The sequence below is a fragment of the Petaurus breviceps genome, unplaced genomic scaffold (assembly GCF_028583685.1).
Source record: "Petaurus breviceps papuanus isolate PSGF00001 unplaced genomic scaffold, PetGlider_PUasm1.0 181, whole genome shotgun sequence".
Taxonomy (NCBI): Eukaryota; Metazoa; Chordata; class Mammalia; order Diprotodontia; family Petauridae; genus Petaurus; species Petaurus breviceps.
In genome coordinates this window covers 11549206-11577149 of record NW_027185784.1, presented here as the reverse complement: position 1 = coordinate 11577149, position 27944 = coordinate 11549206, and the positions used below count along the sequence as shown (strand labels likewise).

Sequence of the window (27944 nt, the reverse complement as noted above, 5' to 3'; positions counted from 1 at the left end):
AGAGAGAGAGAGAGAGAGAGAGAGAGAGAGAGAGAGAGAGCTGGGTGTGTCTTGCATGCTACTTTACCTGAGTTACTTGTCTGAACATCTCTGGTGATCTCCATGATGTTGGTCCTGATGATCCAGGAAATATTGGCAGGGTAAAAAAAAAAAAGACAAAAGGAAAAGGAAAGAACATTGAAATCTCATTTCAAACCTGGCTTCCAATAGTGTTCTTCCAAGTGCAAATGCCTTAGGCGCAGATATAAATGGAAATGGCTATATTGGTGAGTATGACCTACTTAAAAAGTGACTAGAGAAGTGAGAAAGCCAGGAGAGAGGGACAAAGAAAAGCTAAGTTTTGTCTTTGCTGAGAAGGAGTGGGTACCTCTCCATCTGCTCATATACCATGGAAGTAGACAAATGTATTCATTTTATCTGTTGTAAATTGCATATATCCCAAATGTAAAAACAGTTTTGATTGCCATGAAACTGGTACCTGCCCCTCCATGGAAATAAAATAATAACACAGGACTTCAATGAAACTAATTTTTCAAATACAAATTTTCATTCATGTTTTGTTGATGCTTCTTACGTCACAATCATCTCTAGATACACTCTCTTCCCCCTTACTCATTTTATAAGTCTATCCTTAGGACAAAGAGAAAATAGTGAAGCAGAACTAATCAATACAGCAACTACATTGCATGCAAGGTTCTGCATCCCAACTTCTCACCTCTGCTGGAAAAAGAAGGAAATTCATTTCCATGGTTTTTTTTTCTCTGGGACTATAATTGTGTATTATATTAATTTTAAGACTACATAATAGATTCAGAAAACAGAAAGTTGTTTTTTTAAAAACTAACTAAAATTGTAAAGATGGGAGACCACGGACATGGAATGTTACATATGCTTTCAGACATGGTTGGATATATTAGCTATTTTTGTTATACCCGTGTTTCCCCGATAATAAGACACTGTCTTATTATTATTTTTTTTTTGGAAAGAAAAACACCAGAAGGCTTATTTTCAGGGGAGGGCTTATGTTGTCCTGCCTCAGCTCTCCTCCGCGGCACTGCTCTCAATGGCGCCAGCAAGCAAATCACTGGGGAAGAACAGGATGACGCGCTCACTGCTGCAGCTCTGATTGGATGCAGCTCGGAGTGCAGTGTGCGTTTCACGGGGGGGGGGGCGGGGAGCGCACGGGGGGGGGGGACGGTGCATACAGAGGGTACCGTAATGTAGTGTGTAGCGCAGGGGATCACCTTCACTACAGTAGCAATCTCAATAGGGCTTATTTTCGGGGGAGGGCTTATTTTAGAGGAATCTTACACAGTAAGTAGAGGGCTTATTTTCGGGATAGGTCTTATTATCGGGGAAACACGGTAATGTTTTTCCCCCCTTTCTTTTTTAAATTTCTTTTTACAAGGGATGACTAGATTGGGGAAGAGAAAGGATAGAGTTAGGATTCTAAAGTCATTGTGACATAACTACAAAAGATATCAATTTAAAAACAAATCATTTTTTAAAGCTAATGAAAAAAGCTTTATTTGTACAAAAAATACTTATACCAGCTCTTTTTGTGATATCAAAAATTGAGGGGATACTCATCAATTGGGGAATGGCTAAATAAGTTGTGATATATGACTGGGATGGAATACTATTGTGCTATACAAAATGACAAATGGAATGATTTCAGAAAAACCTGGACTTACATGAACTGATGCAAAGTGAAATCAGCAGAACCAGGAGAACATTGTACATAGTAACTGCAATATTGTATGATGATCAACTGTGATTGACTTAGCTATTCTCAGCAATACAGTGATCCAAGACATTCCAAAGTACTCATGATGAAAAATGCTATCTATCCACAGCTAGAGAAAGAACTGATTGGAGTCTTTATGCATATCAAAGCATACTATTTTTTACTTTATTTTTTCGTGGTTTTTTTTGTTGTTGCTGTGTCTTCTTTCATAACATGACTAATATGGAAATATGTTTTATAAGATTGTATATGTATAACATACATCAGTGCTTAGCTTCTCAATGAAGGGGGAGGCAAAGGATGGGGAGAATGTGAAACTCATAATTTAAAAAAATGAATGTTAAAAACTGTTTTTATATGTAATTGGGGGAAAAGAAATTTTTTTTAAAAAGCCTTTATTGTGGAAATTGATTTGAAAAACAAATTTTTAGACTCTTGTATGAGGTTAAACAGTGAAAATAAAAATTTCTAGGAATTTTTAACCTAATAAATAATTTACTTTTAAAATTAGATACATATTTTATGTGTATGTCCTACCATTTTCTTAGACAGGCCACACCTGTTAATCTTCCAACGGGCAGACCCAGTTTGATCTAGTGCTGGTTTTCCCAACTAGATATAGCGACAAAATATCAGGCTACCTTCTTTTTCTGTCTGTCATATTCCTCTTGACCCAAGTTACAGGGATTTTTGTCCTAGTTAAAGGGAAGAACTGTTTTTAATGTCTATCTTCATATCCCTAGATAGACATTAAAATGTATCCCTTGCCCTTAATATGATAGATACATGATAAATACTTTTTTTGGGGGGCTGTGCCTTAGGGCCCTTACCTAACTCCCTTTTTTCTCTCCCATATCCTCTCCTCAGCACTGTTATGAGCAGGACCAAAGCATTTATCACAGTATAAATTCTATATAGGTATAGTAAAAAATAGTCAATAAATATTCATTAAATGCATATTTTATATTCCAGATATTGTATGTGCTAAGCTAGAGTGCTTACATAGAATTCATCTAAATCTAGCCTGCTGCTCAAAATGGTATGTAAAAGCCTCTTGGTTCTAGATACCTTTAATCAGTCACCTGGACTGATCATTTCAGTCTTGGACTGCCAGATCTTCTGTCTGAGTAGTCTATAGTCTTCTTATTTCCCTCCTGTTTTTATTCCCAACACAAGTCTGGGCTCTCTCTGTCTCTCTCAGAAAGGGTTTTTAAATCATTTTTGTGTCATGGACCCCTTTTGCAGTGTGATGAAACCTATAGACCCCTTCTCAGAAGCACATTTAAAAATCACATTTTTAAATACATAAAATAAAATCAATAGGATTACAAAGGAAACTTAATTATATTGAAATACAGTTAGCAAAATATTGAAGAGGTTGCAATTAAAGTAAACCTGCTGAGCTTAAGAACCCCTGCTCTGAGACCTGTTCATCAAAGAAATGAATACTCTCCTATCTGATTTTCTGCGTGTCTGTGCTGTTGATCCCCTCCACTCCAGATTTTGTGTCATCTAGCTACTTCTCTTAATAATCTCATTCCTCTTTTATTTTCTTTCCTTTTTATTCTCTACACTGTTCTCCAGGACACCTGGGTTTCCACTCTCTTTTCATGTTGGCTAGTATGCAGATATTTTTAATCCATGCTTCCTCCACAGCTATCTAGTCTTAACACCTGACTCTAGGGCAGTTAGCAAATGCAATTTTGGAATTTAAACAGATCAGAACAGGGGTGGGGAATCCGCAGCCTCTAGGCTACATGTGGCTCTCTAGGTCCTCCCATGTGGCCCTTTGACTGAATCTACTTAGAAGCTACCATGTTGCCTAAAGTATATTCAAGGAGAGCCCAAGCTTCCCTTACATATGTGAACATGTAAAAGTAGTGCAGGGAAGCTGTTCCTCCTGTGTTCATGTAGTATAAGGCATTTGCTTCTGGGTATGAAGGAACACACAGAACTCAAAGAGAGAAGATACTGACCTGAAGAAAAGACCTGGAGAGAGGCCTGTGTGCATCAATGTATCTCCTACAGGGAATTATACTTACCAAGGAGCAAAGAGGCACAGAGTTATTAATGGAGGAGTAAATCTGTGTGCTTAAATCATAGGCAACCTACCCTTTTCTTTCCCCCTTAATTTCTTTTTCTTTTTTTAATTTGCAAATGTTTTATTTTAAACTTAAGTACAAAATAAGAAAAAAAAGGAAACAAATACTAAAACTAAAATAATAGAAAATAGGAAAAGAAAAAAGAACCATTGCTATTTGCACAGCAGAACATGAGAGAGGATTCAAAATATGCAGCAATACATTTCCAGCAACCTGTCTTTTTGCCTGTACTGTGAGCGTGCTGTGGTCTATATAAGTCCAGTTGGGGGGGAGGGTAAGTGAACTTGTTAGAGCCCCTGAGATTCTTTTCTCATGAGGAAAGTGGCAATATTTTCTTGACTATGGGCTAGGGCACAAGCTTTTTCTGTTTTGTTTTGTTTTATAAATAAAATCTTTCTAATATATGATGTCTGTCTGGTTAGCCTGAGTGATGGAAGGTCGATGAGGGCCCTTTTGAGGAAAGCACAATAAGCCAGAATCTGACATTCCCAGGGGTATCTATGGGCAGAAGCATGAGCTGGTGATTTTTTGTGTGACCTTCCCAAATTATTCCCATGTCCATTGGATTAGGGACTGAAGCCCAGTTGACACCAACAAATACTATAGGGAAAAGGAGAATAGATGAGAAAATTTACATACTATTCCAAACTGAGGGCTACTAATCTCTCTTTCCCTCCCCTCCAGTCTCTCTTATAAGAAAGGTGAGACACTAAGTTAGTAATTAGGTCTCCAGACTTCTCTTTCAAATTTTGCCTCTTAAGACCTTCCCTCCCTTAGGGCAAGGTCACTATTTCACTACTCTGATCAGGACTACGCAGGAGTTTTAAGGTGAGCTGCCCCTGTAATACCAGAAGAAAGACATAGTGAAGAGCTAGGACTTGTGAATTGCCCATGGTCGTTGCGTGAGGATTGAGAGTAGTTAGGATTTTTCAGTTGTTGATTCCTCAGTCTTAAGGCAAGTTCCCTTATCTCCCTACTGGCAGAAAAGAGTGGGACGAGGTATTATGCACTTACCTAGCTGTTTTCTTGCCCTGCCTCAAGCCTGCTGAATGCTTTGAAGAGGCTTCAGACAGTCCCTTGGCCATAAGAAGAGCCAGGCTCTCACTTGGTCCAGCAGGTGGTGGTGTGCTAATTTCGAGCTGGAGAGAAAGATCATATGGTAAAGTGAGGTTGCTAGGCTCACACTCTCTTGGGTTTGAAAGGGATTGCCTCTTTGTGATGTTATGGGGTCCCCAGCCAAGAGGAAACACCATTTCCCTAGCTGATTAAAAGCCCCACTGTGCTCCGTGCAGTGGCCATACTAGTGGTTCACTTGGAATCTGGAAATCCTATTTCTCACGCCCCAGGCCTGAATTCTTACTTGTTAAATGTATTGTTCCTACCCAATACTTTTTATTGTTCTAGAATAACTTTATGGTATTTCTGAGTAATAAAGCTTTATGTTTTCTGTTTACATGAGTGGAATAATTTCTATTTCTCTGAGGGTAAAACCCAACCCCGTATTTAGTTGTTTCTTGGTTGTACAAATAGTTTTCTTCAATTGGTTAGTGACTCTTAATAGATCTCCTGTATTAGATCCTCACATTTGTAAACATCAAAAACAAAACAAAACAAAATACTGGGAAAGGCTGTCTTCAGACCACACACTGCAGAGCTGTGATCTAAAATGTTCTCCCTTATAATGACCTGCCTGCTAGAGTGTTAGACTGGCTGACCTCTGAGGTCCCTTCAGGCTCTATTTCCATGATGCTATGATCTCATTCTTGGGAGTCCATTTACCATTTCTGTGACATTCCCAGCAGGTTTGCAGTCCTTGGGGACTAGGCAGTGAGTTACATGAATTCTCGGGTCTTTAGTGGTAATAGACAGTCCCCTCTCTAGAATATACAGCAGCCGGACCCAGAACTGGAACACAATCTCAGGATGATCCAAGTGCAGTTTTAGGTAGTAAATTTTTTCAGCAACTGTCCGGACCCTCAGGATACGTTGGGACCAGTCACAAACTTGGAGTTCCACAAACTTTAGTGGGAGAATCCTGGGGACAAAAGAGAAGAGGGAAAATGGAAACCCCTCCAGAGAAGAACTCATCCTTTTTGATAGGGCCATATTCCTCAGTCAGCAGGATCAGTGGCAAAATGAGGAATTTTTCCATGAAATCCCATAAAATGATCCCTCAAAACAATCCCCCCAAAAGAAAGCTGTAGGTAACAAAAGGGAAACAGATAGGGAAGGGAAGGGAAGAGAAAGGGCAGAAAGAAAAAGAGGGGAAAGGAAGGGAAAGAGAGAATGAAAATGAGTAAAGTGAAAGGGAGGGGAAAATATGAGAAGGGAAAAAAAAGGGGGAAGAGCAGAGAGAAAAAATAAAAAGATCTAAGGGAGAGAGAGAGATTGACAGACACAGAAAGAGAAACAAGAGGATTCTGGGCATGGGCAGTAACAGGTCAAGGCTAACTAGGAAGATTCAGGACAAGAATTTAGCTAAGCAGGAAAGTCTACAGATAACACAATTCTAAGTAGGCAAAGGGACCAGGTTTAGTGAGGGGAAGAAGCAACAGGCAATTAGATTTAGGTAGACCCACAGGGTCCATAAGGGTCCCCAAGGATAACATTGACCCAGCGGGGTTACTGAACTTTGATCCTAGATCAAAGGCTCTCTACTCTCTACCCTGTGCCATGTAGTCTGCTGGGAGCTCCAAGTTCACAAACTTAATTGTGGCCAGAATGTTACAGGTCTCCTGGGAGAATCCAGGCTTTCAGAAAAGGACAATGATGCTAGGATTATTTTACAAAAAAGAAACCAAAGGAGAAAAATAGAAGACAGAAAAACATTAGACTTTTTCATTCTCTGCTATCTCTTCCCCATCCCTCTTCCTCCCCCCCCCACTTAATAGTATTGTATTTTTTCCAATTACATGTAAAAGTAGTTTTCAATGTTTACTTTTTTTTTGAGGGGGGAAGGTAAAGCAATTGGGGTTAAGTGACTTGCCCAAGGTCACACAGCTAGTGTGTTGAGTGTCTGAAGCTGGATTTGAACTCAAGTCCTTCTGATTCCAGGGCTGGTGCTCTATTCATTGCACTACCTAGTTGCCCCCCCCTTTTCTGAGGGGGGAGCAACATTCACTTTTATAAGATTTTGAGTTCCAAATTTTTTCTCCCCGCTTCCATCTCCCCCCACCCCCAGATGGCAAGTAATCTGATACAGGCTATATACACTCCACAACTCTCTTACCAAAGAAAATTGTTGGGCTCTAGCATAGGTTACTCTGCCCTCTTCTCAACCCCAAAATGTCCCTCCCCACGAGTGAGGGAAAACCTGTCAGAGATGCAGAGGCATGGACTGATGAGTAGGACTTCCTTTGTGGGTGAATAAACTAATAACAAGGTTCATTCCATCCATACTTATCACCCACTGGGGATTCTGGTAACTGTTATTCACTAAATCCCAAGATGTTCTTCTCCCTTCCTCAATGAGGTCAGTTCCTGGTTCATAGTCTTCCCAACTCCTGCCCTCATATTAGGGGGCTTCAACATACATATTGATACTCCCTCAAACACCCTAATTCCCTACTTCCTCCTGTTTTCCCTGGCTTCCTTCAATTCTCTACTAAAGTCCTACTTTCTGCCAAAAGCCTTTCCTGGTCTTACCTAATACTTATGCTTTCCTTCTGAACTTACTCCAATTTAACCTGTATTTAACCTGTTTGTTCATAGCTCTTTGCATCTTGTCTTCCCCATTAGACTGTGATTTCCTTGAGAGCAGGTACTATCTTTGGCTTTTCATTATGGTCCTGACACCTAACACAATGCACAATTTTATTTTATTTTTTTAAGGTATCAAAATTTTAGGACAGGAAAGGGATACTAGAATTTGTCTAGGCCAGCCCCCTCATCATACCAATGAGTACACAAACACAGAGGCACTTACTCAAGGTCACATAACTTTTCATTCCTTCTCATGACAAGGAATTGGAGTCAATCTCTTGTTTTCTCTTTCCAGGGGATCTGTCTACACCTCCCCCCCCCAAATCCTTTTTCTCATTCACCAGGTCTGTTTTTTTCCTTACTTGTAAAATGAAGGAGTTAGACCATTGTAATGGGAATGCAAATTTGGAAGAACTTCCCTGCCCCTAGGCTAAAGTGCACCTGAAGCCTGGGGTGGGAGGCTTGTTTTTCAGTAGATACTTTTTGATTGGCCAGTGGGTCCAAAAGGTTGTTACATTCTCTGAGCCAGAAGAAGTCTATATAAGCCCTGATGTGTAACTTTGTTTTGGGGCTCACTTTGAGAAGTGTTCTGTGATTTGATATAGATTCTGGGAAGCCGTTGTCCTGAGCCCCCCGCTTTGAAAAAACCCAGATGTTGAAACCCAGATGTTGACTGGGTATGGATGTAATGGTTGGACAGTTTGAAATCTGTCTACTAGATCTGTTTCTGTCTTGATAATTCTGTCTGTGTACTTTGAAGTTCGGGGTGCCGACCTTTTCCCCTGAACAAGGTAAACGATATATGTCTGACTGATTAAAGTAAGCTTGTTAACCCATTTTGAGTTGCTTTCCTTTAACAAAGCAGATCCAAGAACCTGTGGTGGCAACGATCCTGAGGACGCTTGGGGTGCTTGCTGCTACAACTATATGACTTCTAAATTGTCTTGAAGTTCTGACATTGTAAGTCTAAGTTACTGGACCAGAAACCAATACAGCTTCTAGGGACCTCTATGTTTTTATCTGTGATTCTGGCATAGTGGAAAAAGCCTTGGGTGTAGAACTAAAAGAGCCTAGTTCAAACTCTAAGCTTGACAGTTTTTTGGCTCTACAACCTTGGGGAAATCACTTAACCTCTCAGAGCTTCAGCTTCCCCAAGTATAAACTGAAAGACTTGATCTTGAATGCCCTTCCCACAGCTGACATTCTGTAACTCAGTTTTAGAGCGTGCTTGCTCTCGGGTACTCAGTGGTATTCCCTTTCATTCCTTCACCCTCATTAATTTCTTTACCTCTTGAGGATGATAGCTGGTGCTACTACTGGACTGACCCACTTTGGAGATTGTCCTTTGGGCCATTTCACTTTGGCCATCAGGAGGATGTTGGGAAGAGGAAGGCATGCCACTGATGAGGTCACACCAAGAGCGACCGTTGTAGATGGGTCATAGATGTTTCTCCAATTCTTTGTGACCTGAAAAGCAGCCCCAAAGGCATGGATCTAAGCACATAACAAGAAGGGGTAGCAGGTACTTTCAACCATGTTGGTTGAATCACTTAATTCAAAGTCAGTTTTCAGTTATCTGCCTCGTAGACAGTCTTTATTTGTTAACTCCCCATTCAGCTCTAAAGTGTTTCCTCAACCACTAACATACTTTTGAGTCTCTTATAATAATTGCTTAATTTATGCATTTGGACAAAGAATTCTTAGCCTTTTTTTGTGTCATGGATCATTTAATAGTCTGATGAAGCCTAAGGATCCCTTCTCTGAATCATATTTTGAAATGCTTAAAATGAAATACAGAGGATTACACAAAAGAAACCAAACACCAATGAAAATAAAGATGTCATTTTTCTCCCCATCCAAATCCACAAAAGCTATTTACTGAGCACATGAGGTGCCATAGACCCCAGGTTAAGACTCTTGGAAGCCTGCTTAGACTATTGTACTTGGTCCTTTTATCTGAAGGGCTCGCCGTTTTTCTGAAATTTCATATTCAACTTGGAGTATTGTCAAATGAAAGCTGTGATTTTGATAATGACTTCAGTTTGGTCTTATTACCATACTAGTTGTACTTTTATGCTAATGCCCTAGGGTTGAAGGTTAAGATCCAATTTGATCAATCCCTATTGTCACCTCTGACCTCTACCTGAAAGTTCATACTTGGTGCCTTGTATAGCAGAAGTCTTGCAGGTGACACCATTACTCTATGTACACAAACAAGGGGGCCTTGGGACCTAACCCCTTGAGTTTTCAGTCCCCTTTTCCCCCAAGGGATTCCAAGGCTCACATAAATGTTTTACCCAAGTCCTGGGTATAACATTTGGGAGAGGGAGAAAGAATTTGCTTAAATTGCTGGATAGGGGTACCTGGATGAAGTTGCTTTCAAAGACAGCTGAGTTGGGAAACAAGTTAAACTCTGGAGAATGAATCAGTTGGCACAATAGCCCCTCTTCTACCCCAAGTCCCACTCCAGGGTCTGGCTCTTCAGCTGCAGGTGGGAGGCCCCTAATGACCATTGTTGAATCAGGGGAGCATCTTGGGACATACAGTGTCTTTTTTGACTTCCACTGGGGTCTTCCACTTAGAGGAGTTGATGGTAACATGTCTTTCTCTATATGTAGTCAAGGGGCCAGTTGTAAGTTCCTGATCTGACCTCCCTCTTCTATTTGCCTAGGGTTTGCTCATCAAGGCCCAGGAAAGTCTGTCAGCTCACAATGGATGACATCACTGAGATAGTGAGTGCAATGTAGGGGAAAGAGTATTGATGTACTTGGAGTCAAAAGACCTGGTTTCAAGTCCAGGTCTGTGGATCTGTCTGGGCTGTGTGACCATGGGCAATTCACTTAACCTCTCTGAGCCTCAGTTTCTTCATCTGTAAAATGGGATTTAAAATATTTACATTAACAACCTCAAAGAGTAGTGAATAAAATATTTTGTAAATCTTAAAATCCTATATAAACATGAGCTATTATGATAGCTAAAAACCTTGATGCTTTAATAGGAGAGATAAATAAAGGAGGCTCTTTCTTTCTTCCCTATATAATATTTTCCAATCTATCTGAATTCTAAATATCCTAGACTTTCTATGGACATGGACAGAATTGTCCTCCCTCCAGAAGATTCTATGAACAATGTAGTGAGACACTGCTAATCATTGCAAGAAAAAATCTACCATGTCAGTCACTGAGGCAAGGACAGATCACTAGACTTAGATAGTGAGTGAAGAACTTATTTGGTCACCCCACCCTGACTACAACTGGGAAGAGTGTCCCTCAATATGCCAACTAGCCCACAAAAACTACAACTTCTTAGTTAGGATCCTCCAAAAAAAAACCAGAAACAATGATTACAATTTACCTCTAGCCTTTCCCTTCCCTGTGATATATGCATACTGGCATAATTTCATTCAAATTCTCCCATCCCTCAGATCTCCATGCCTGAAAACCCCATACATGTTGATGTTTGGACAAAAACTTTAGCTGTCCATTGACCTATACATTGGCATATCAGAAAGATGGTAAGATTTTGAAATCTATGACTAACATATTATCTAATTAGGAACCCAGGAAAGAGAGTACATTACCACTGGGCCGTGGTCTCAGTCCGGAAGAACACAGAATGGGACTGGTAGCAGTACGGTGTTTGGGTTCACTATCAGGAACACAAGCCAGGGAGTAAAGTCCAATAAAGTCTGATATCACTAGAAAACACAGGGTAGCCAACAAACAGAGGTCATGCTATACCAAGTTGTCGATAGACTAGATCAGAGAAAAGCTGGGGTTTGCTTTTCCATAAGCAAGATCATATAAAAACCATGCACTACCATGATGTCTTGCTAGCTGGGCCCCTTCGGTAAGCAGGAGTGTATATATGCACGTCCCACAAAGGCCCTATTCATTTGCTCTGGAGTAGAACCCATGTAATGATAATCCAGGTCAGGATTCTGATGGAGCAAAGAAGAACAACAGAAAGGTTTGGGTGTTTCTCTTAAGTTATATTAGGGGGAAAGGATCACAAAAGAAGAGATCAAACCTTTACTTAGGGTGAATGGGATGGTGACAACAGACAACAAATGGAAAGCAGGGCTGTTTAGTTCTCTTTTTGTTTCTGTTTTCTCTGCAAAGACCTTCACACTGGAAATAAGGGGAGGTAGTAAAAGTACACCTAATTGCCTTTGATGAGTTTAAGTCACCTGGTCCAGAGGAACTACACGTTTGAGTCCTGAAAGAACTGGTAGGGATGATTATTGTCCATGTCATTAGTGGAATTGGAAAGATCACCACATTAGAGAAGGGTTAATTTTCCAAAAAGGGAAGAGAAGAGTCTAGAAACTCTAGGGCAATGAATTTAACTTAAACTCTTAGGGAAATTCAAGAAGAGATCATCTGCTGCTCTGCTTAGTTTGAATTCTAAAGGACTGTGATACCCTCCCAGGATAAACTGATTATCTGAAATCTCATCATCAAGATGTTTAATGCAACTTGGGAAATTCAATATCTTCCCACCTCCTTCAGCCTCCTCTCCTCTCTGGAGGGCTGGAGGATGGAGCATAACCTCCTCCCAAAGCTTTCCCCTAAAGAGGACTGGACTCTTCAGCTAACCCTCCACTTTCCATCTCCAGATTTGCCTGAACACATTTGTTTGTTGCCTGAACGTGATGCCCACATGTCAGATACCCCATGGTGGTCCACTCTTCTCTTTTTTTCCAGCTTCTTTTTGTGTGCTGTCTTCCTCTACTAAACTATGAGCTCCTTAAGGGCAAGGATTACCTTTCTTTTTCTTATTTGTATCCTCAGGGCTTAACACAGTGCCTGGCATGCAATAGGCTCTTAATAAATGTTCATTGAATTTAATTGATTGATAAATATCTAGAAAGGGAAGCAGGGATTACAAAGAGCCAGTGTGGCAAACTGGTCATGGTAGACTAAAATCATTTCCATTTTTTGGACAAGATTATTCAACTAGAAGATGAGGAGAATACTATGGCTATAGTTTACTTAGATTTTAGCAAAGCATCTCATACTACTCTTGTGGAGAAGATGAAGGAGTATGGATTAGACAATACTAGGATCCAATGGATTTAGAAGTGATTGGATGGTTGGACTCAAAGATTGATTGTTAGCAGTTCAATGTCAACATGGTAGGAGGTTCCTAGGGGAGTACCTTGGAGCTCTGTGTTTGGCCCTGTATTGTTGAGTAGGGTTGTCAGTGGCTTGTTAAAGACATAAATGGTATGGATGCTCATCACATTTGCAAATGATGCCAATCTAGGAAAGTTGGCTAACACACTGTGTATCAGTCTAGATCCTAAAATAGCTTGAAAGGTTAGAGTGCTGGGCTGAATTTATGTAGCGCCAATGCAATATTCACAGCACCAATGGTGACTGTAAATATGGCAGCACAGTTCTCAATTGCAAAATAGAGAAGACAGAATCAAAACATTTATTCAGATAGCAGAAAATTGAATCCCCAAACCAGGAAGCCAAATCCATCATAGTAGCAAAGAAGTCAATACACCATGACACCACAGAGAGCCACACTATCCTTAACCTTCCCACAAACCAGCACTCCCAAGCCTAGCTGTCTCCTTACCTGGCATCCTCTCTCTCCTACCATCTAGCTGCTCTGACTCCTAGCTTCCTGTGGGCTCTGCTCCACCTGTCAGCAAACTCCTTCCACCACAGGCTCCATGTGATTCCATTCACCCTATTAGAGGGAAGGGAAGATCTTCAAATTACCATTACCATTACAATCTAATAAGAGACAGTGAAGCAGGAATAAATGTAAATCTTGTGCTTAGGTACAAAAAATCAACTTTGCAAATAGTTATCCCTTCCATTTTGTAGGGGTTAAGGATGCAGTACCCTCATGAGCTGGAAAATCCATATAAAATTTTTTGGCCCTCTCTTCATACCAGAGAAGAAATCTGAATTATTGTAGTATTAAAAGTTAAAATATGTTGATATTATAAACATATATTTTATGCATTTATGAGTTTCTAAACTTTTTCTGTGTTATCTGCTGACCTTTACTAAAACTCCCCCAAAATTCCCATTTAATTTCTTATGCTGACCCATGATATATCAAAACTGTAATGGGGAAAGTCGTGATGTGGAAGGGATAAGAAGAGGCATGGAGACAATAGCAGCTGTTCTGAAAATAATCTGGGGAATTTTGGTGTGAGTTAACATATGAATCAGTAGTGTGGTATGGCAGCCAAGAAGGCTAATGCAATTCTTGGGCTACCTTATGAGTGACCATATCTTCCAGGAGGAGAGGGGTGGTAATCTTACTGGATTTTGCTCTCACCAAACTTTACCTGTGTTCAGTTCCAGGCACCAGAGTTTAAGAAGGACACTGATAAACTGGAGATTACCTAGAGGAGGGCAGTGAGGATGGTGACAGTTCTTGAATCCATAATAAACTATCCCTTGGAAGAACCAGCGAATTTTTAGACTAGAGAAGACTCAGGGAGTACATGATAATTGTCTTCCAGTTTCTGAAGGGTTATCATATTGAAAATAGATCAGATTTGTTCTATTTGGTCCTGGAAGGCAGAACCAACAGCCATGAGTGGAAGCTGCAAAGAAGCAAATTTAGAGTTGATATAAGGAAACATTTCCTAACAATTAGAGATATCCAAAAGTGGAATGTGTTATCTTGGGGGTGGAGGGTTCCCTTATCCTTGAAGGTCTTTAAGCAGAGGCTGAACAATTGCTTCTTGAGTGTGATGTAGTGGAGATTTCTTTCATATATGGTTTGGACAAGATGCCCACTGAAGTCCATTCTGGATCTTCAATTCTGTGAAGAAACTAGGTTTGAGTATTTTTACCATTTGAGTATGTGGAAGGCTATCAGAGTGGCCTCAATCTATAGGAGACTCCAGTCTGAGCGGGAGAGAGATATAAAATTCATCCTCTTCATTAAGAGACCCCAAAAGGACAAGCTTCCCTATGGCATCTAATCCCTTTGAGACTGTGAACAGCTCCAATCACCTTTGGTCATCCATAGACAAAGAATTTCTGGTTTCCAATTTATCTGCATCAATCCTGGCATCATCCTCTCTTCCAGAGTGAATGTCCAGGTACTTGGGGTTTTTTTGCTTTTTGGAGGGGGGAAGGTAGGGCAATTGGGGTTATGACTTGCCCAAGGTCACACAGCTAATTTTATTTGTGTTAAGTGTCTGAGGCCGAATTTGAACTCAGATCCTCCTGACTCTAGGGCCAGTGCTCTATTCACTGCACCACCTAGCTGCCCCAAGGTACTTGTTTCTCAGGACAACAAGGTAGATAACTACCCTGTCTGAGTGAGAGAGGAAGAGGAAACACAATTATTGTTTTGTCATTGTTGTTGAGGTCCAGGGTCAAACAGCTAGGAAGTATTAGTAGCCGAATTTGAATTCAGATCTTCCTTACTCCAGGCCACCTAGCTACCCCTAGAAAAACACATTTAAAAAGCATCAGCCAGAAGTGCATTCATCTCATTCCCCAATATAGCCGCAATGGCTTTCAAGTCTAAGGTTTGCCTTCCCCCTTGTCTCCAGGAGCTCTTAAAAATAGACATTGTCCTGTGCACTATTCTAGTGAGTTGCTTCTTGGAAAACTCAAGTAGATGCCAATAAAAAATTCTAGCCTTAGGTGAAGCTCCAAAGAATTCCATTTCTTGGCCACATCTCTTACAAATAGTGTCCTCTCATGACTTTGTTTCAAAGTCTGTATTCCTCAGCAAGGATCTCAACCAGCAACACCAGCTCTAAGGGGTTGACTTTCTGGCAAGCCCCCAGTGACTCTATTAACAATTTGTTAAGTATTTGTAAGTATTATTATTTATAGGTATTTAAACATTTATAAGTGTTATTATTAATGAATAGCTGGCATTTACACAGCACAGTGCTTTACTCATTCGATCCTCAAAACAACTAGGGGAGGGAGGTACTATATTATTATTCTCATCTTATAGAAGAGGAAATTGAGGCATACAAAGATTAAGTGACTTGCCCAGGGTCACATAACTCATAAATGTTTAAGGCAGGATCCAAACTCAGGTCTTCTTGACTCCAAGCACTCTATGCACTATATCATCTAACTACTTCATATTATCTTCAAAACATTGTGCTAGCTACTGAGGCTAGGTCAGGGGCTCATAACCTTCTTTGTGTCATGGACCCCTTTGGCATTCTAGTGAAATTCATGGACCCCTTCTTAGAATCACATTTTTAAATGCATAAAATAAAATCCATAGGATTACAAAGAAAATCAATTATATTGAAATATAGCTATCAAAATATTTCTTTAAAAAAGTTCACAGAAAGAACTGATAGAGTCTAAATACAGATTGAAGCATACTATTTTCACTTTTTTTCATGTTTTTCCCCTTTTATTCTGTTTCTTCTTTTACAACAAGACCAATGTGGAAATATGTTTTACATGATTGCACATGTATAACCTAAATCAATACTTATGTTCTCAATGAAGGGGGAGGGAAGGGAGTGAGGAAGAAAAATTTGGAACTCAAAAATCTTTCAAAAAATGAATATTGAAAATTTTCTTTACATGTAATGGGAAAAATAAAATGCTATTAAAGAAAAAAAATTAAAAGTTGGTTAAGAACCCATGCTATTATTATATATTCAAAAAGAAAAGCAACCTGTACACAACAGAGACATGTGATGTCATAGACAATCCCCTTGTTCTACTCTGTATATGCAAATGCTTATCCTACTGGCTAAGATCAGAATAAAAATAAAAAATTGATGCAATAAAAAGAAAGTAGGTGTTAAGCCAAACAAGAATGTTTTCAGGATGACATGCCTAAAGGCAATTTCCTTGCCAGACCTCTCTTGGCTATGATCCCTCTGCTGCTTAAGAAACCGCAGCCTTTTAGAGAGAAGCTGCTTCACCATCACTGTCCAAGGTTCTCAAGGCAGAGTGAGTATATTAATTTATCAGGCTTCTCAAGGAGAACTGGAACCCAAAACGGTTAAGTGGGTTTCCTACTACAATCATATAAATAAATAAAAGCACTAGGATTCAAGGTCAGGTCTTCTGAAAAAAGGGCCCATAAGCTTCACCAGAGTGACAAAGGAGTAGAGGATACAGAAAAGGTTAAGTATCCCTGACCTAGAAGAACGTTCATTTTCCAGCTGGGAAACTGAAACCCAGCAACATGAAGGGATTTCCCCAAGTCCTGCTGACTTAGTGGCAGGAGGAATTGAGGTCTCCTAACTCCCAGGTTACTGCTCTTTCCAGCATGCGGCGGCGTTCAACTCAGCCTCGCAGCTTACCTGGCTTTTCTCTGGCCCTTAGTTTCCTCATCTGTAAGACAAAGGGAGGAAGACTCCATGCTTACAAATTTCATTGTAGAAGATGCCTCAGAGGCTGGTTCCTGAAACTCCCTCATTTTACAGAGGCAGAAACCAAGGTCTGACTTCTAAGATGAGATGATTTGCTCAAGTTATCACAGGCAATGAGTCTCAGGGGTGAGAATTGAATTGAGATCCTCAAATTCCAACACAAGGGCTCTTTCCATTGTACCTTTCTTTTCTAGTTTTAAAATTATAGTCATGGATTAAACTCAACAAATATTTACTAAAGGTCACATCATGGAAGGATTATTATGCTAGGCATCGGAGGATATGGTGTTTGAATACAAAAAGGTCCTCGTGGAAAATTATAATATAGTTGGAAGATAGGATAGATACATGTGATTAATACAAATTGATGTAAGGTATGAAGGACAAAAGGTCATTTATGATTAGGGTGAATCAAGGAGGGCTTCCTGGAGGAAATGGTATTTGAGTTGCATTTTTAAAAATGAGGAAGAAGGAATGAGAGGTCTAGGTAGAGGAGAAGGGAGGGAGACTAGGAAAGACATTCCAGACAAAGGAAAAAGCATGAGCAAGAACAGAGATGGAAAACCACAGGGTTGTCTGAAGACAACAGAATAATTCAGCTTGCCTCAAAAATGCATACCATGGCAGCAAAGGAACTTGTTTCCCATAATGCCATGGGCTGAGCCACATGCATGAAAGAGAGTAAATGAGTTTGACCAGAACTAGGAATGATCTAAGCATGGTGTTGGTAGACTGTCCAGGTTTCACAGTCATACAACAATGAGGTTAGCACAATGGCTCTGCAGACCTTCAGTCTGGTAGGCAGCCTAATACCTCTTCTCTCCTACACTTTCCTTCAGAGCCTTCCAAACTTCTTTCTGGGAAGACCTGCTATTTTTTCTCTGACATATCATGTGGTTGTGAGCAGTTGTCTTTGCTGAGCTGGTAGGAAGGTGTGTTCTTTGCTGGGTTGCTGCTCCCTGTTGCCATCTGGTGGTCTTCTAATTGCTAAGCTCTATTTAACTTTGAGCTCATAGTCCCAAAACTCTTTTATGATTTAGATCCCTGCCTGACACACCCAGACAGCTAACTTGGAGAAGTTTTTTTTTAATTACATCTTATTTTTTTAATCAGCAAAAATTGTCTTCTCTCTCTCCTATCTATCCTTCCATCACTACTCAACTGAAAAACAAACAAACCTTGTTACAAACTTGTACAGTCAAGCAAAACAATTTTCTGTGTTGGTCACATCCCCCAAAAATATATCTCATTCAGCACTGAGTCTTTCATAATTTTATGATGAGGTGGGTAGGATGTTTCATCATTAGTCATCTGAAATCATGGTTGGTCATTATGCTGATCAGAGTCTTTTGAAATTGTCTTTACAATACTGTTGTATAATTTGCTCATTTCACATTATATTATCAAGTCTTCAGAGGTTTCTCTGAAACCATTCCCTTCACTATTTCTTACAGCATAATAGTATTCAATTGTATCATATAATTGTAACTTGTTCAACTAATTCCCAATTGATCATCACCCTCCTCAGTTTCAATTCATTGACACTGCAAAAAGAATTATGAATATTTTTGTAATTCTTTATTTTTGTATTTCTTTATTTAGTGCTTTTTTGGATTCTCTCCTTCCCCAGGACTGATCCTTCCCTTTATCTTCCCTCTGATTCCCCCTTCTCCCTTTTCCTTCCTATTTCTCTGTTGAGTGAAATGTATTTCTGTACCCAATTGTGTAGTATGTGCATCCTACTTTCCTTTGACCAATTTAGATCAGAATGAGGTTCAAATGTCAGTTACTTCTCCCACTTCTTCCTCCTTGTTTGTATAGAAGTCTGCTCTCTTAATATACTTTTCTCCTTCCTTTCCATTCTTCTTGTAAGGTCATCAAGACATAACAAAACTACTTCCAGGTCATTTGTCTAATTAGACTCCCTCTGTGAATTCTGATAACGATAGCTTTTAGAGAGGATATATGTCATTTCCTCATATTAGAATGTAAGCAGTTTGTCCTTGTTTAAGCCCTTATGTTTTCCTCTTGATGTTCCTCTTGACTCTTGTATTTGAACTTCAAAGTTTCTATGCAGCTCTTGTCTTTTCATCAGGAATGCTTGAAAGCCCTCTATTTCATTATACCCCTGTAGGTTTTATTCAGTTTTTCTGGGTAAGTTATTCATAATTGTAAGCCTATATGCCTTGTCTTATGGAATACTGTCTTCCAAGTTCTCTGCTCTTTTATAGTGGTGTAAGGGAATTGAAGGGATTAGGACAGCAAGTGGTTAATTGAATAAATTGAGTGAACCACACTAACTCCAAATTGTGAATGGATTCTTAACTTGTCTCAGTTCCCTTTCTATTTAATTATGAGTCTATTCCAACTTCTGTTTTCTGAGAATACTTTATTCAATGGTGGGGATTGTGAGAAAACTTTATTGCACTGTATGAACCTAGACCTGTGTGTCTGGGAAGCTGGACCACTTCTACCTGCTGCTTACAGATCCTTAACTAAGGACCTAGGTTATGCAGACTAGAAACCCAGTCAGGTCTAAAGATTAATGAAAGGATTTTTCTCACAACTGTACTTCTTTTTTAAATATACATATACATATATATATTTGAATATTTGATTTTAAAACTTACAATTCCAGATTCATTCCCTTCCTTCCTTGTCACCCACCCTTACTGGGAAGATAAGCAGTTCAGTATAGGTTGTACATGTGTGGCTAATGCAAAACAATAACATAGTAGATATATAGTAAAAGACTGACTATATTTCCCTCCCTCCTATCCCACCTCCCACTTGTTCTATTCTCTACTTTGATCCTGTCCCTTTTCAAAAGTGGGTGATTCCGACTTCCCTCCCCCCCCAGCCTGACTCCCCTTTCATCATCCCCCGTCTCATCCCCTTACCCCCCTATTCTCCTGGAGGGTCAGATACCCTATTTAGTGTGTATTTCACTCCCTCCTCAAGCCAGATTCAATGGGAATAAGGTTGACCCATTCCCTTTTGCCTTCCTATTCTTCCCCTCCATTGTAACCATTTTCCCTTGCCTCTTCTGTATGAGATAGTTTACCCCAATCTGTCTCTCCCCATCTCCTCTCATTATATTCCTCTCACTTCTTAATTTCACCTTTCAAGTATCATCCCTTCCTGTTAAATTGGTCCTGTGCCTTCTATCTATGTATACCTGTAAACATATATACACACATTCACATATGTATTCATATGCCCATATACCCTCATATATATATATATATATACATATATATTTCTAATACCTTTAACTACTGAGAAAAGTTTCATAAGTTACAATTATTGTTTTTTCCATGTAGGAATGTAAATAGTTCAACTTTGATAAGTTCCTTATGATTTCTTTTCCCTGTTTACCTTCTCATGCTTCTCTTGCTTCTTGTGTCTGAATGTCAAATTTTCTATTCAATTCTGGTTTTTTCAGCAAGAATGCTTGAAAGTCCTCTATTCCACTGAATGACCATATTTTCCCCTGAAACATGATACTCAGTTTTGCTGCGTAGGTGACTTTTGGTTTTAATCCCAGCTCCCTTGACCTCCGGAATATCATATTCCAAGCCCTTCGATCCCTCAGTGTAGAAGCTGCCAGATCCTGGGTTATCCTGATTGTGTTTCCACAATATTCAAATTGTTTCTTCCTGGCTGCTTGCAATATTCTCTCCTTAATCTGGGAATTCTGGAACCTGGCTATAATATTCCTAGGAGTTTTCTTTTTGGGATCTTTTTCAGGAGGTGATCAGTGGATTCTTTCAACCTCTATCTTGCCCTCTGGTAGTAAAACATCAGGCCAGTTTTCTTTGAGAACTTCCTGGAGGATGATTTCTAGGTTCTTACTTTGATCATGGCTTTCAGGTAGTCCAATAATTTTTAAATTATCTCTCCTGGATCGATTTTCCAGGTCAGTGGTTTTTCCCATGAGATATTTCACATTGCCTTCTATTCTTTCATTTGTTTGGATCTGTTTAACAGCATCTTGATTTCTCATAAAGTCATTAGCTTCCATTTGCTCCAATCTAATTCTGAAGCAATGATTCTCCTCATTGAGCTTTTGAGATTCTTTTTCCATCTGGCAAATTTAGCTTTTTAAGGCATTCTTCTCCTCATTGCCTTTTTGAGCCTCCTTTGCCATTTGAGTCAGTCTGTTTTTTAAGGTATTATTTTCCTCATTCAGGCTGTTGACTCTCATTTCAAAATTTTCTTGCATTGTTCTCATTTCTCTTCCCAATTTTTCCTCCACTTCTCTTATCTGCTTCTTAAGGTCCTCTATGGCCTGTAACCAGCTTGTATTTTCTTTTGAAGCTTTTGGTGCAGGAGTTCTGACTTCACTGTTTTCCTCCTGTCCCATGCCTTGCTCCTTCTTGTCTCCAAAATAGGAGTGTAATGTTGGAATCTTCTGTCTGCTTTGTTTCCTTTGCCTACTCATTTTGCCACTCAATTACTTGACTTTTGGGCTTTTTGCCACAGTAGGACTCTGCCACCAGACAGGGGAGCTTTCATCCCAAACGCTGGGGTTTTCTCAGCTGCGGGAGGTATTAGATGGGTGCCCTCTCTGAGGTCTCCACATGCTCTGGCAAGCTGGACACACACCCCAGGACCTCCACCCTAGACTGCAATCCAGATCCAAGCAGGTTAAAGCAAGAGCGATGACCCCTCAGACTGGTGCTTGGTCCCCCTACACTCTGCAGGCCAGGAGCTGAAGCTGTCATGTGGCACTGGCTGGCTGTGCCGGCGTCTCAGGGGCTTCTCGAGGTGGGGGGTAAAAGCCAATCACTCCCACTTACTGGTCCCAAAGTCCAGACTGCACTGGCCTCTCACCTTGTCTTTCACATCTATGTGTTGATAAATCTGGAAGCTGCCACTGCTGCTGCTGTTCTGGAGTCCCTCCAGCCGTGGCTGGTCAGGCCCGCCCTGGGGCTAAAGCCTCGATGTGAGGCTGGGCTTGGCTCCCAGAGCGCTGTGGTGGATTCCTGCCGGCCTGCCAGGGTGTCCTCAGCGGGAAGTTAGCTTCCCTGTGTCATTTTGTGGGTTCTGTAGCTCCAAAGTTTGTTTAGAGTCCCCTTTTTACATGGATTGGGGAAGGTGGAAGCTGTAGCCGTGGGAAGGTCAAGCTTCTACTCCGCCATCTTGGCTCCGCACCCCACAATTGTACTTCTTAAGTAATCCATATGCCTTCTCTGGAAACTGGTCTCATATTGATGAATCAGTTATTGTTTCCAGGTTCCTTTGATTGAATACAGAAACTTGGGGCAAGTGGATACCTCTTTTTCTGATTTCAGGGAATTGCACCTGTTCACTTTCCCCCTCCCAACTTGGAAAGTCCCTAGTCTTTTCTCTAATCAGAAGTCTGATTACCTAATGTTGTATTGTTTCCTTTTAATTAATTGGCCTTATTTGATGAATTTTTTTAATGGATAAAAGTCTACCTTTCCCTGTATTCAGGGTCCAGCCTTAAGCTGAGGAAGGGGCCTGTTCCCAATTTGTTAGGCAATTGCCATGTGTTGCATAATCAGTCAAAATGCTCAGGTGGATGCTAAATCATGGTCCTTACTGTGGCTCCTCAGTACTTGAATTCTTTTTTTCTGAGTGTTTCTAGTATTTTTTATTTGACAAGGAAACTCTGAATTTTAGATATACATGTTTGTAACAGGGTTTGTTTGTGTTTTTAATTGGGCAGTGATGGATGGAGGTAGGAGGGAGAAAAGACAATTTTTTCTGATTAAAAAAATAAAATTTAATTAAAAAAAAAAGCTCAAGAGCTTCTCCAAGCCAGCTGGCTGGGGGTGTCAGGCAGGGATCTAAATCACAAAAGAGCCTTGGTTCTATGAGCTCAAAGTTCAATAGATCCCTACCCTGTAGAGCTTAGCAACTAAAAGACCATCAAATGGCAGCAGAGAGCAGTTACTCACTTAGCAAAAAACATACCTCCCTACCCAGCTCTTCAAAGATAGCAGCTCCCAATCAGAGAATAATATGCCAAATGACAATAGCAGCTCTTTGTTGGAAACAAGTAGAAGTATTGGAGGAAAAGAAGTGCACCAGCAGGGAACATCTCCTTTATCACAAGAGTTGTCTAGTCTGTGTGTATTCCCCAGCCCTGTATGTTGCATATGTATGTCTGCCCCCTTCACCCCCGGGTATTCCCTGGCCACATGTGTTTCAGGCATACATGCCTCCTTTCCTCTCCCACCTTTCTGGTGGTCTACAGGTACAGGGTGAACTCTCTGTCACTGATTTTGTCATGTTGTTGAATTAAATATATTTAATGCTTTGAACTAATGTGTCTTCTGGCCAACTGTTAAAGAAAAAATCTGTTGGGGCTTGTGAGCTCCTCACCCCTAAGATGCAGGTCCCCTCCTCAATCTGCCCTGGATCTGTGACTCACAACTGAGTGACAGAACTCCCAGTTGACACCTGTTTTTGCAACTTTCACAAGTTTAACTCCCTCTTTGCCAAGACTGGGTCCTCTTCTTGCCCTGATTCTTAGCCTCTTCCTACTATAGAATACTCAGCAGGCACACTGCTGACCATACCCCATTCCCTAGTATCTTTGGACCTCTCTGTCTCCCTCTACTTACCTGAGCTGGAAAAAAAATGACTTATGATTTTTTTCTTGGGTTTCCCAATCAAGATTTAGGCTAGTTTATTTCTCAGATCTGTTTGGAAGAATTTGGGGAGGGGGTGGGAGTATACTGTAATTCTTCTAGTTGCTCTGCCATCTTGGTTCCCTGGCTGACTTTAGTTTTAAAATCTGTCTTTTAAACTATTTCCCCTCTGTCATTTTCAGTCCAAACTGAATTATGGATAGGAATTTCCTTTTAACTCCCATTATGCCCCTGGTCTACCTTGCTTAGAAGACTGAAAAGGGCCAAATGGAGTTGGCAACATTTGTCCTATTTCCTCTCAGGAAACAAATAACTATAGTCTCAACATATTTAATAAAATTAATGAGCTTGTTCTATGCTTTGTAAGTTTATTCCTAGACTCAAAAGAATATCCAAATTGGAATGGATTTCAGAGGTCATTTAGTCTAACTTATGCCTGAACAATAATTCTCTTAGCAATACATTCCACAAATGGTCATCCAGTCTTTACTTAAAGACCTCCAGGGAGGGGAATTTCTATTGACTCAACTTGTTCCCTTCGAGATAACTGTAACCATTAAGAAGTTTTTCATTATATCAAGTTACTTCTAGTTTCCCCCTTGTTGTCAGAAAGAACAAATCTAAAACCTCTTTCTCATGACAACCCTATGATCATCCCTAAAGCTTCTTTTCTCCAGGCTATATGCCCCCAATCCTTTCAATGGATCTTGATGGAGGGATATTTTTTTCCGCTTTTTTTTTTGGAGGGGGGAAGGCAAGGCAATTGGGGTTAAGTGACTTGCCCAAGGTCACATGGCTAGTTTTGTGTTAAGTGTCTGAGGCCAGGTTTGAACTCAGCTCCTCCTGACATGAGGACCAGTGCTCTATTCACTGCGCCACCTAACTTCCCCCTGATAGAGGGGTCTTAAGTCCTTTCACCATCCTGGTAACTCTCTTCTGTATGTTCTCCAACCTATTCATGTCTTTGATTAACTGGTGGTATAGTAGATAGAGTGCTGGCTCTGGAGTAAAAAAGACCTGAGTTCACATCTGGCTTTAGGAAGATTCTCCCCAATCTTGTACTTGTGAAATTAACTTTGAAAAGCAAAAGATCCACATGTAAGAATTTGCATTTGTCCCTACATAATTTAATTTTATTAGATTTGGCTCCATGTTCTAATCTGCAAAGATCTTTTTGGATCTGAATCCCATCATCCCATGTACTCGATAAATTTGGTAAATTTGATAAGCATGCCATCTGTGCCTTCATCCAAGTCATTTGTAAAATTGACAAACAGAACACATACTAATTGTGTGAACCTGGGCAAGTCACTTAGCCTCTGTTTGCTTCAGTTTCCTCAATTGTAAAGTAGAGATAATAATAGCACCTGCCTCCCAGAGTGGTTGAGAGGATCAAGTGAGACAATGTTTGTAACAGTGCTTGGTACAGTGTCTGACACATAGTTCAGCTGTTTTTCAGTCATGTCCAACTCTTCATCACCCCATTTAGGATTTTCTTGGCAAAAATACTGGAGTAGTTTGACATTTCCTTCTCCAGCTCATTTTATAGATGAGGAACTAAAGGCTAACAAGGTTAGATTTGCCTAAGGTCATACAGCTAGCTTAAGTATCTGAGGGCAGATTTGAACTCAAGAAGGTGAATGTTCCTGACTCCAAGCCCAGCGCTCTATCTACTTTGCCACCTAGCTGTCCCCGAAACCATAGTAGGTGCTCAATAAGGGCTTATTTTCTTCCTTTCCCCCTTTCCTAAAATGTGGTGTAGAACACAATACTGCAGATGAGCTCTCACCAGGACAGAATGCAAGGTATTCTCATTTGTCTTGTCCTGGATGCTCTTCAGTTCTTAATGCAACCTAAAGTTGTTAGCTTTTTTGGCTAGAGAGTTATTTGGTTCCCTCATATTGACTCATACCCACAAAAATTTTCAGATCTTTTTTTTAGACCAGCTGTTGTTTAGCTATCCTCCCCCACCTTGTACTTGTGAAGTTGATTCTTAAAAGAAGAAAAAGCTAAGTGTAAGATTTTGCATTTATCCCTGTATAATTTGGTGTTTTGAGATTTGGTTCAATGTTTTAATCTGTGAAGATCTTTATGGATCTGGACTCTATCATCCAATGTATTTGATACATTTGGTAAATTTGATAAGCGTATATCTGTGTCTTTATCCAAGTCATCTGTAAAATTGACAAATAGCACATACAATTGGGGATGGTGATACAAATGACAGTATGTGAATGCAATGGAATTTTATTTTTCCATAAAACTATAGACAACTGTGTGAAAGAATGCTCTGAATCACTAATAATAACAGAAATGAAAATCAAAACAAACCTGAGATTTCACTTCACACCATGCAAATTAGTGAAGTTGACAAAAGATAGGAATATTTTATATTGGGAAGGGTTTCTTGGAAGATATACACACCAGTGCATTGTTGGTAGGGCTGTAAATTGTACATCCATTTTGGAAAGCAACTTGGAATTATGCAAATAAGGTGACTAAAGTGTTCATACCCTTTGACGCAAAGATTTTACTGCTAGACTTATATCCCAAGAAGATCACCGATAAAAAAAAAAGTTGCCATATACACCAAAATTTTTATTTTAGTGCTTTTTGTGATAAAGAATAGGAAACAAAATAGATGCCCATTGATTGGGGGATGGCTAAACAAATTGTGGTACATAAATGTGTTAGGATATTGCTGTGATGTAAGGAAGGATGAATGTGATGAATACAAAGCATGGAAAGATCTGCATTAGCTGATGCAAAATGAAACAAACAGAGCCAAGAAAACAAAATATGCAATGACTACAACAATATAAATAGAAAGGCCAACCACAAAAAAAAAATCAAAAGTGAATTCTGCAAAATTATAATGAACAAGCCTAGCTCAAAAGAAGAGATAGGAGAAATATTGCCATCTCACACCTTTGCAAGAGGTGAGAGGTTCACATGTGTACATATGTGCACATATTTTTAAACTTTTTCAATGTATTGATCAGTTTTATTGATCACTTTTTTTTTTCTTTTTTGGCCTTAGAAAATACTGTTTATTATATGGGATGGCTCCCTGGGAGGGAGAGGAATGCTGGGAGTGAAATAAAACTTATCTTTAGTTTTATTATTATTTTAAAGTTTCATTATAGATATTATTTCTTCTTTTTTATTTTTAATTTTTCTCCCCAATTATACATAAAACAATATTTAACATTAAAAAAAATTGAATTCTAAATTCTGTCCTTTTTTCCCTCCCCTCCTCTGCTTCCTGAGATGGTAAGCAATCTTATATATGTTATACATGTGCAATCATATAAAACATGTCCATATTAGTCATTTTGTGGAAGAAAACTAGAAAGCAAGAAAGCAAGCAAGAAAGAAAGAAAGAAAGAAAGAAAGAAAAAGAAAGGAAGAAAGAAAGAGAGAGGAAGGAAGGAAGGAAGAAAAGAAGGAAGGGAGGGAGGAAGAAAGAAACAGAAAAATAGTATGCTTTGATCTGTATTCAGACTTTATCAGTTCTTTCTCTGGAAGTGGATAGCATTTTTTTTTTATCATGAGCCCTTTGGGATAGTCTTGGACCATTGTGTTGCTGAGAATAGCTAAGTCATTCGCAATTCTTCATCATACAGTGTTGCTGTTACTGTGTACAGTGTTCTCCTGGTTCTGCTCACTTCACTCAGCATCAGTTCATGTAAGTTTTTCCAGGTTTTTATGAAATCATCCTGCTCACCATTTGTTATAGCACAATAATATTCCATTACAATCATATACCACAACTTATTTAGCCATTCCCCAATTGATGGGCATCTCCTCAATTACCAGTTCTTAGCGACTACAAAAAGAGCTGCTATAAATATTTTTGTATATGTGGGTCCTTTCCCCTTTTTAAATGATCTCTTTGGGATACAGACCTAATAGTGGTATTGCTGGATCAAAGGGTATGTACAGTTTTATAGCCAACCTTCTGGGCGTAGTTCCAAATTATTCTCCAGAATGGTTGGATCAGTTCACAACTTCATCAACAGTGATTAGTGTCCCAGTTTTCCCACATCCTCCCAACATTAATCATTTTCCTTTTCTGTCACACTAGCCAATCTGATAGGTATGAGGTGATACTTCAGAGTTATTCTAATTTGCATTTCTATAATCAATAGTGATTTAGAGCATTTGTATATAACTATTATTATTATTTCAACAAAGCTGATTTTTTTAAAAGACCCTACTATGTGCAATGCTTTAGGTTCTGAGGATACACAGACAAAAATTAAAATGGTTCTGGTAAATTCCTGTTACATTTGACAATTGTGCAAAAGTTCCTTTGCTGATTAGCTGGGGAGAACAGACACTTCACTGGAGAGAGAGACAGAGAGAGACAGGGAGAGGGAGAGAGAGAGAGAGAGAGAGAGAGAGAGAGAGAGAGAGAG

At 39.7% G+C, this 27944-nt stretch overlaps 2 protein-coding genes across 2 annotated transcripts in view; both read right to left on the bottom strand.

Annotated features, from left to right (window-relative positions):
* The window catches only part of LOC138160448 (Golgi-associated RAB2 interactor protein 1B-like), a 17994-nt gene extending 7843 nt beyond the window's left edge, over nt 1-10151 (bottom strand). Inside the window, exons 1-5 of the mRNA XM_069087027.1 lie at nt 9915-10151; nt 8840-9045; nt 5629-5884; nt 4864-4988; nt 68-114 (exon numbers count right to left, since the gene is read on the bottom strand). Coding sequence (XP_068943128.1) covers nt 68-114; nt 4864-4988; nt 5629-5884; nt 8840-9045; nt 9915-10151 — 871 coding nt within the window. The remainder of the gene's footprint in view (nt 1-67; nt 115-4863; nt 4989-5628; nt 5885-8839; nt 9046-9914) is intronic.
* Nucleotides 1-27944, bottom strand: part of CALU (calumenin) — a 229850-nt gene that overhangs the window by 55286 nt on the left and 146620 nt on the right. The gene's annotated exons all lie outside the window — the stretch shown is intronic.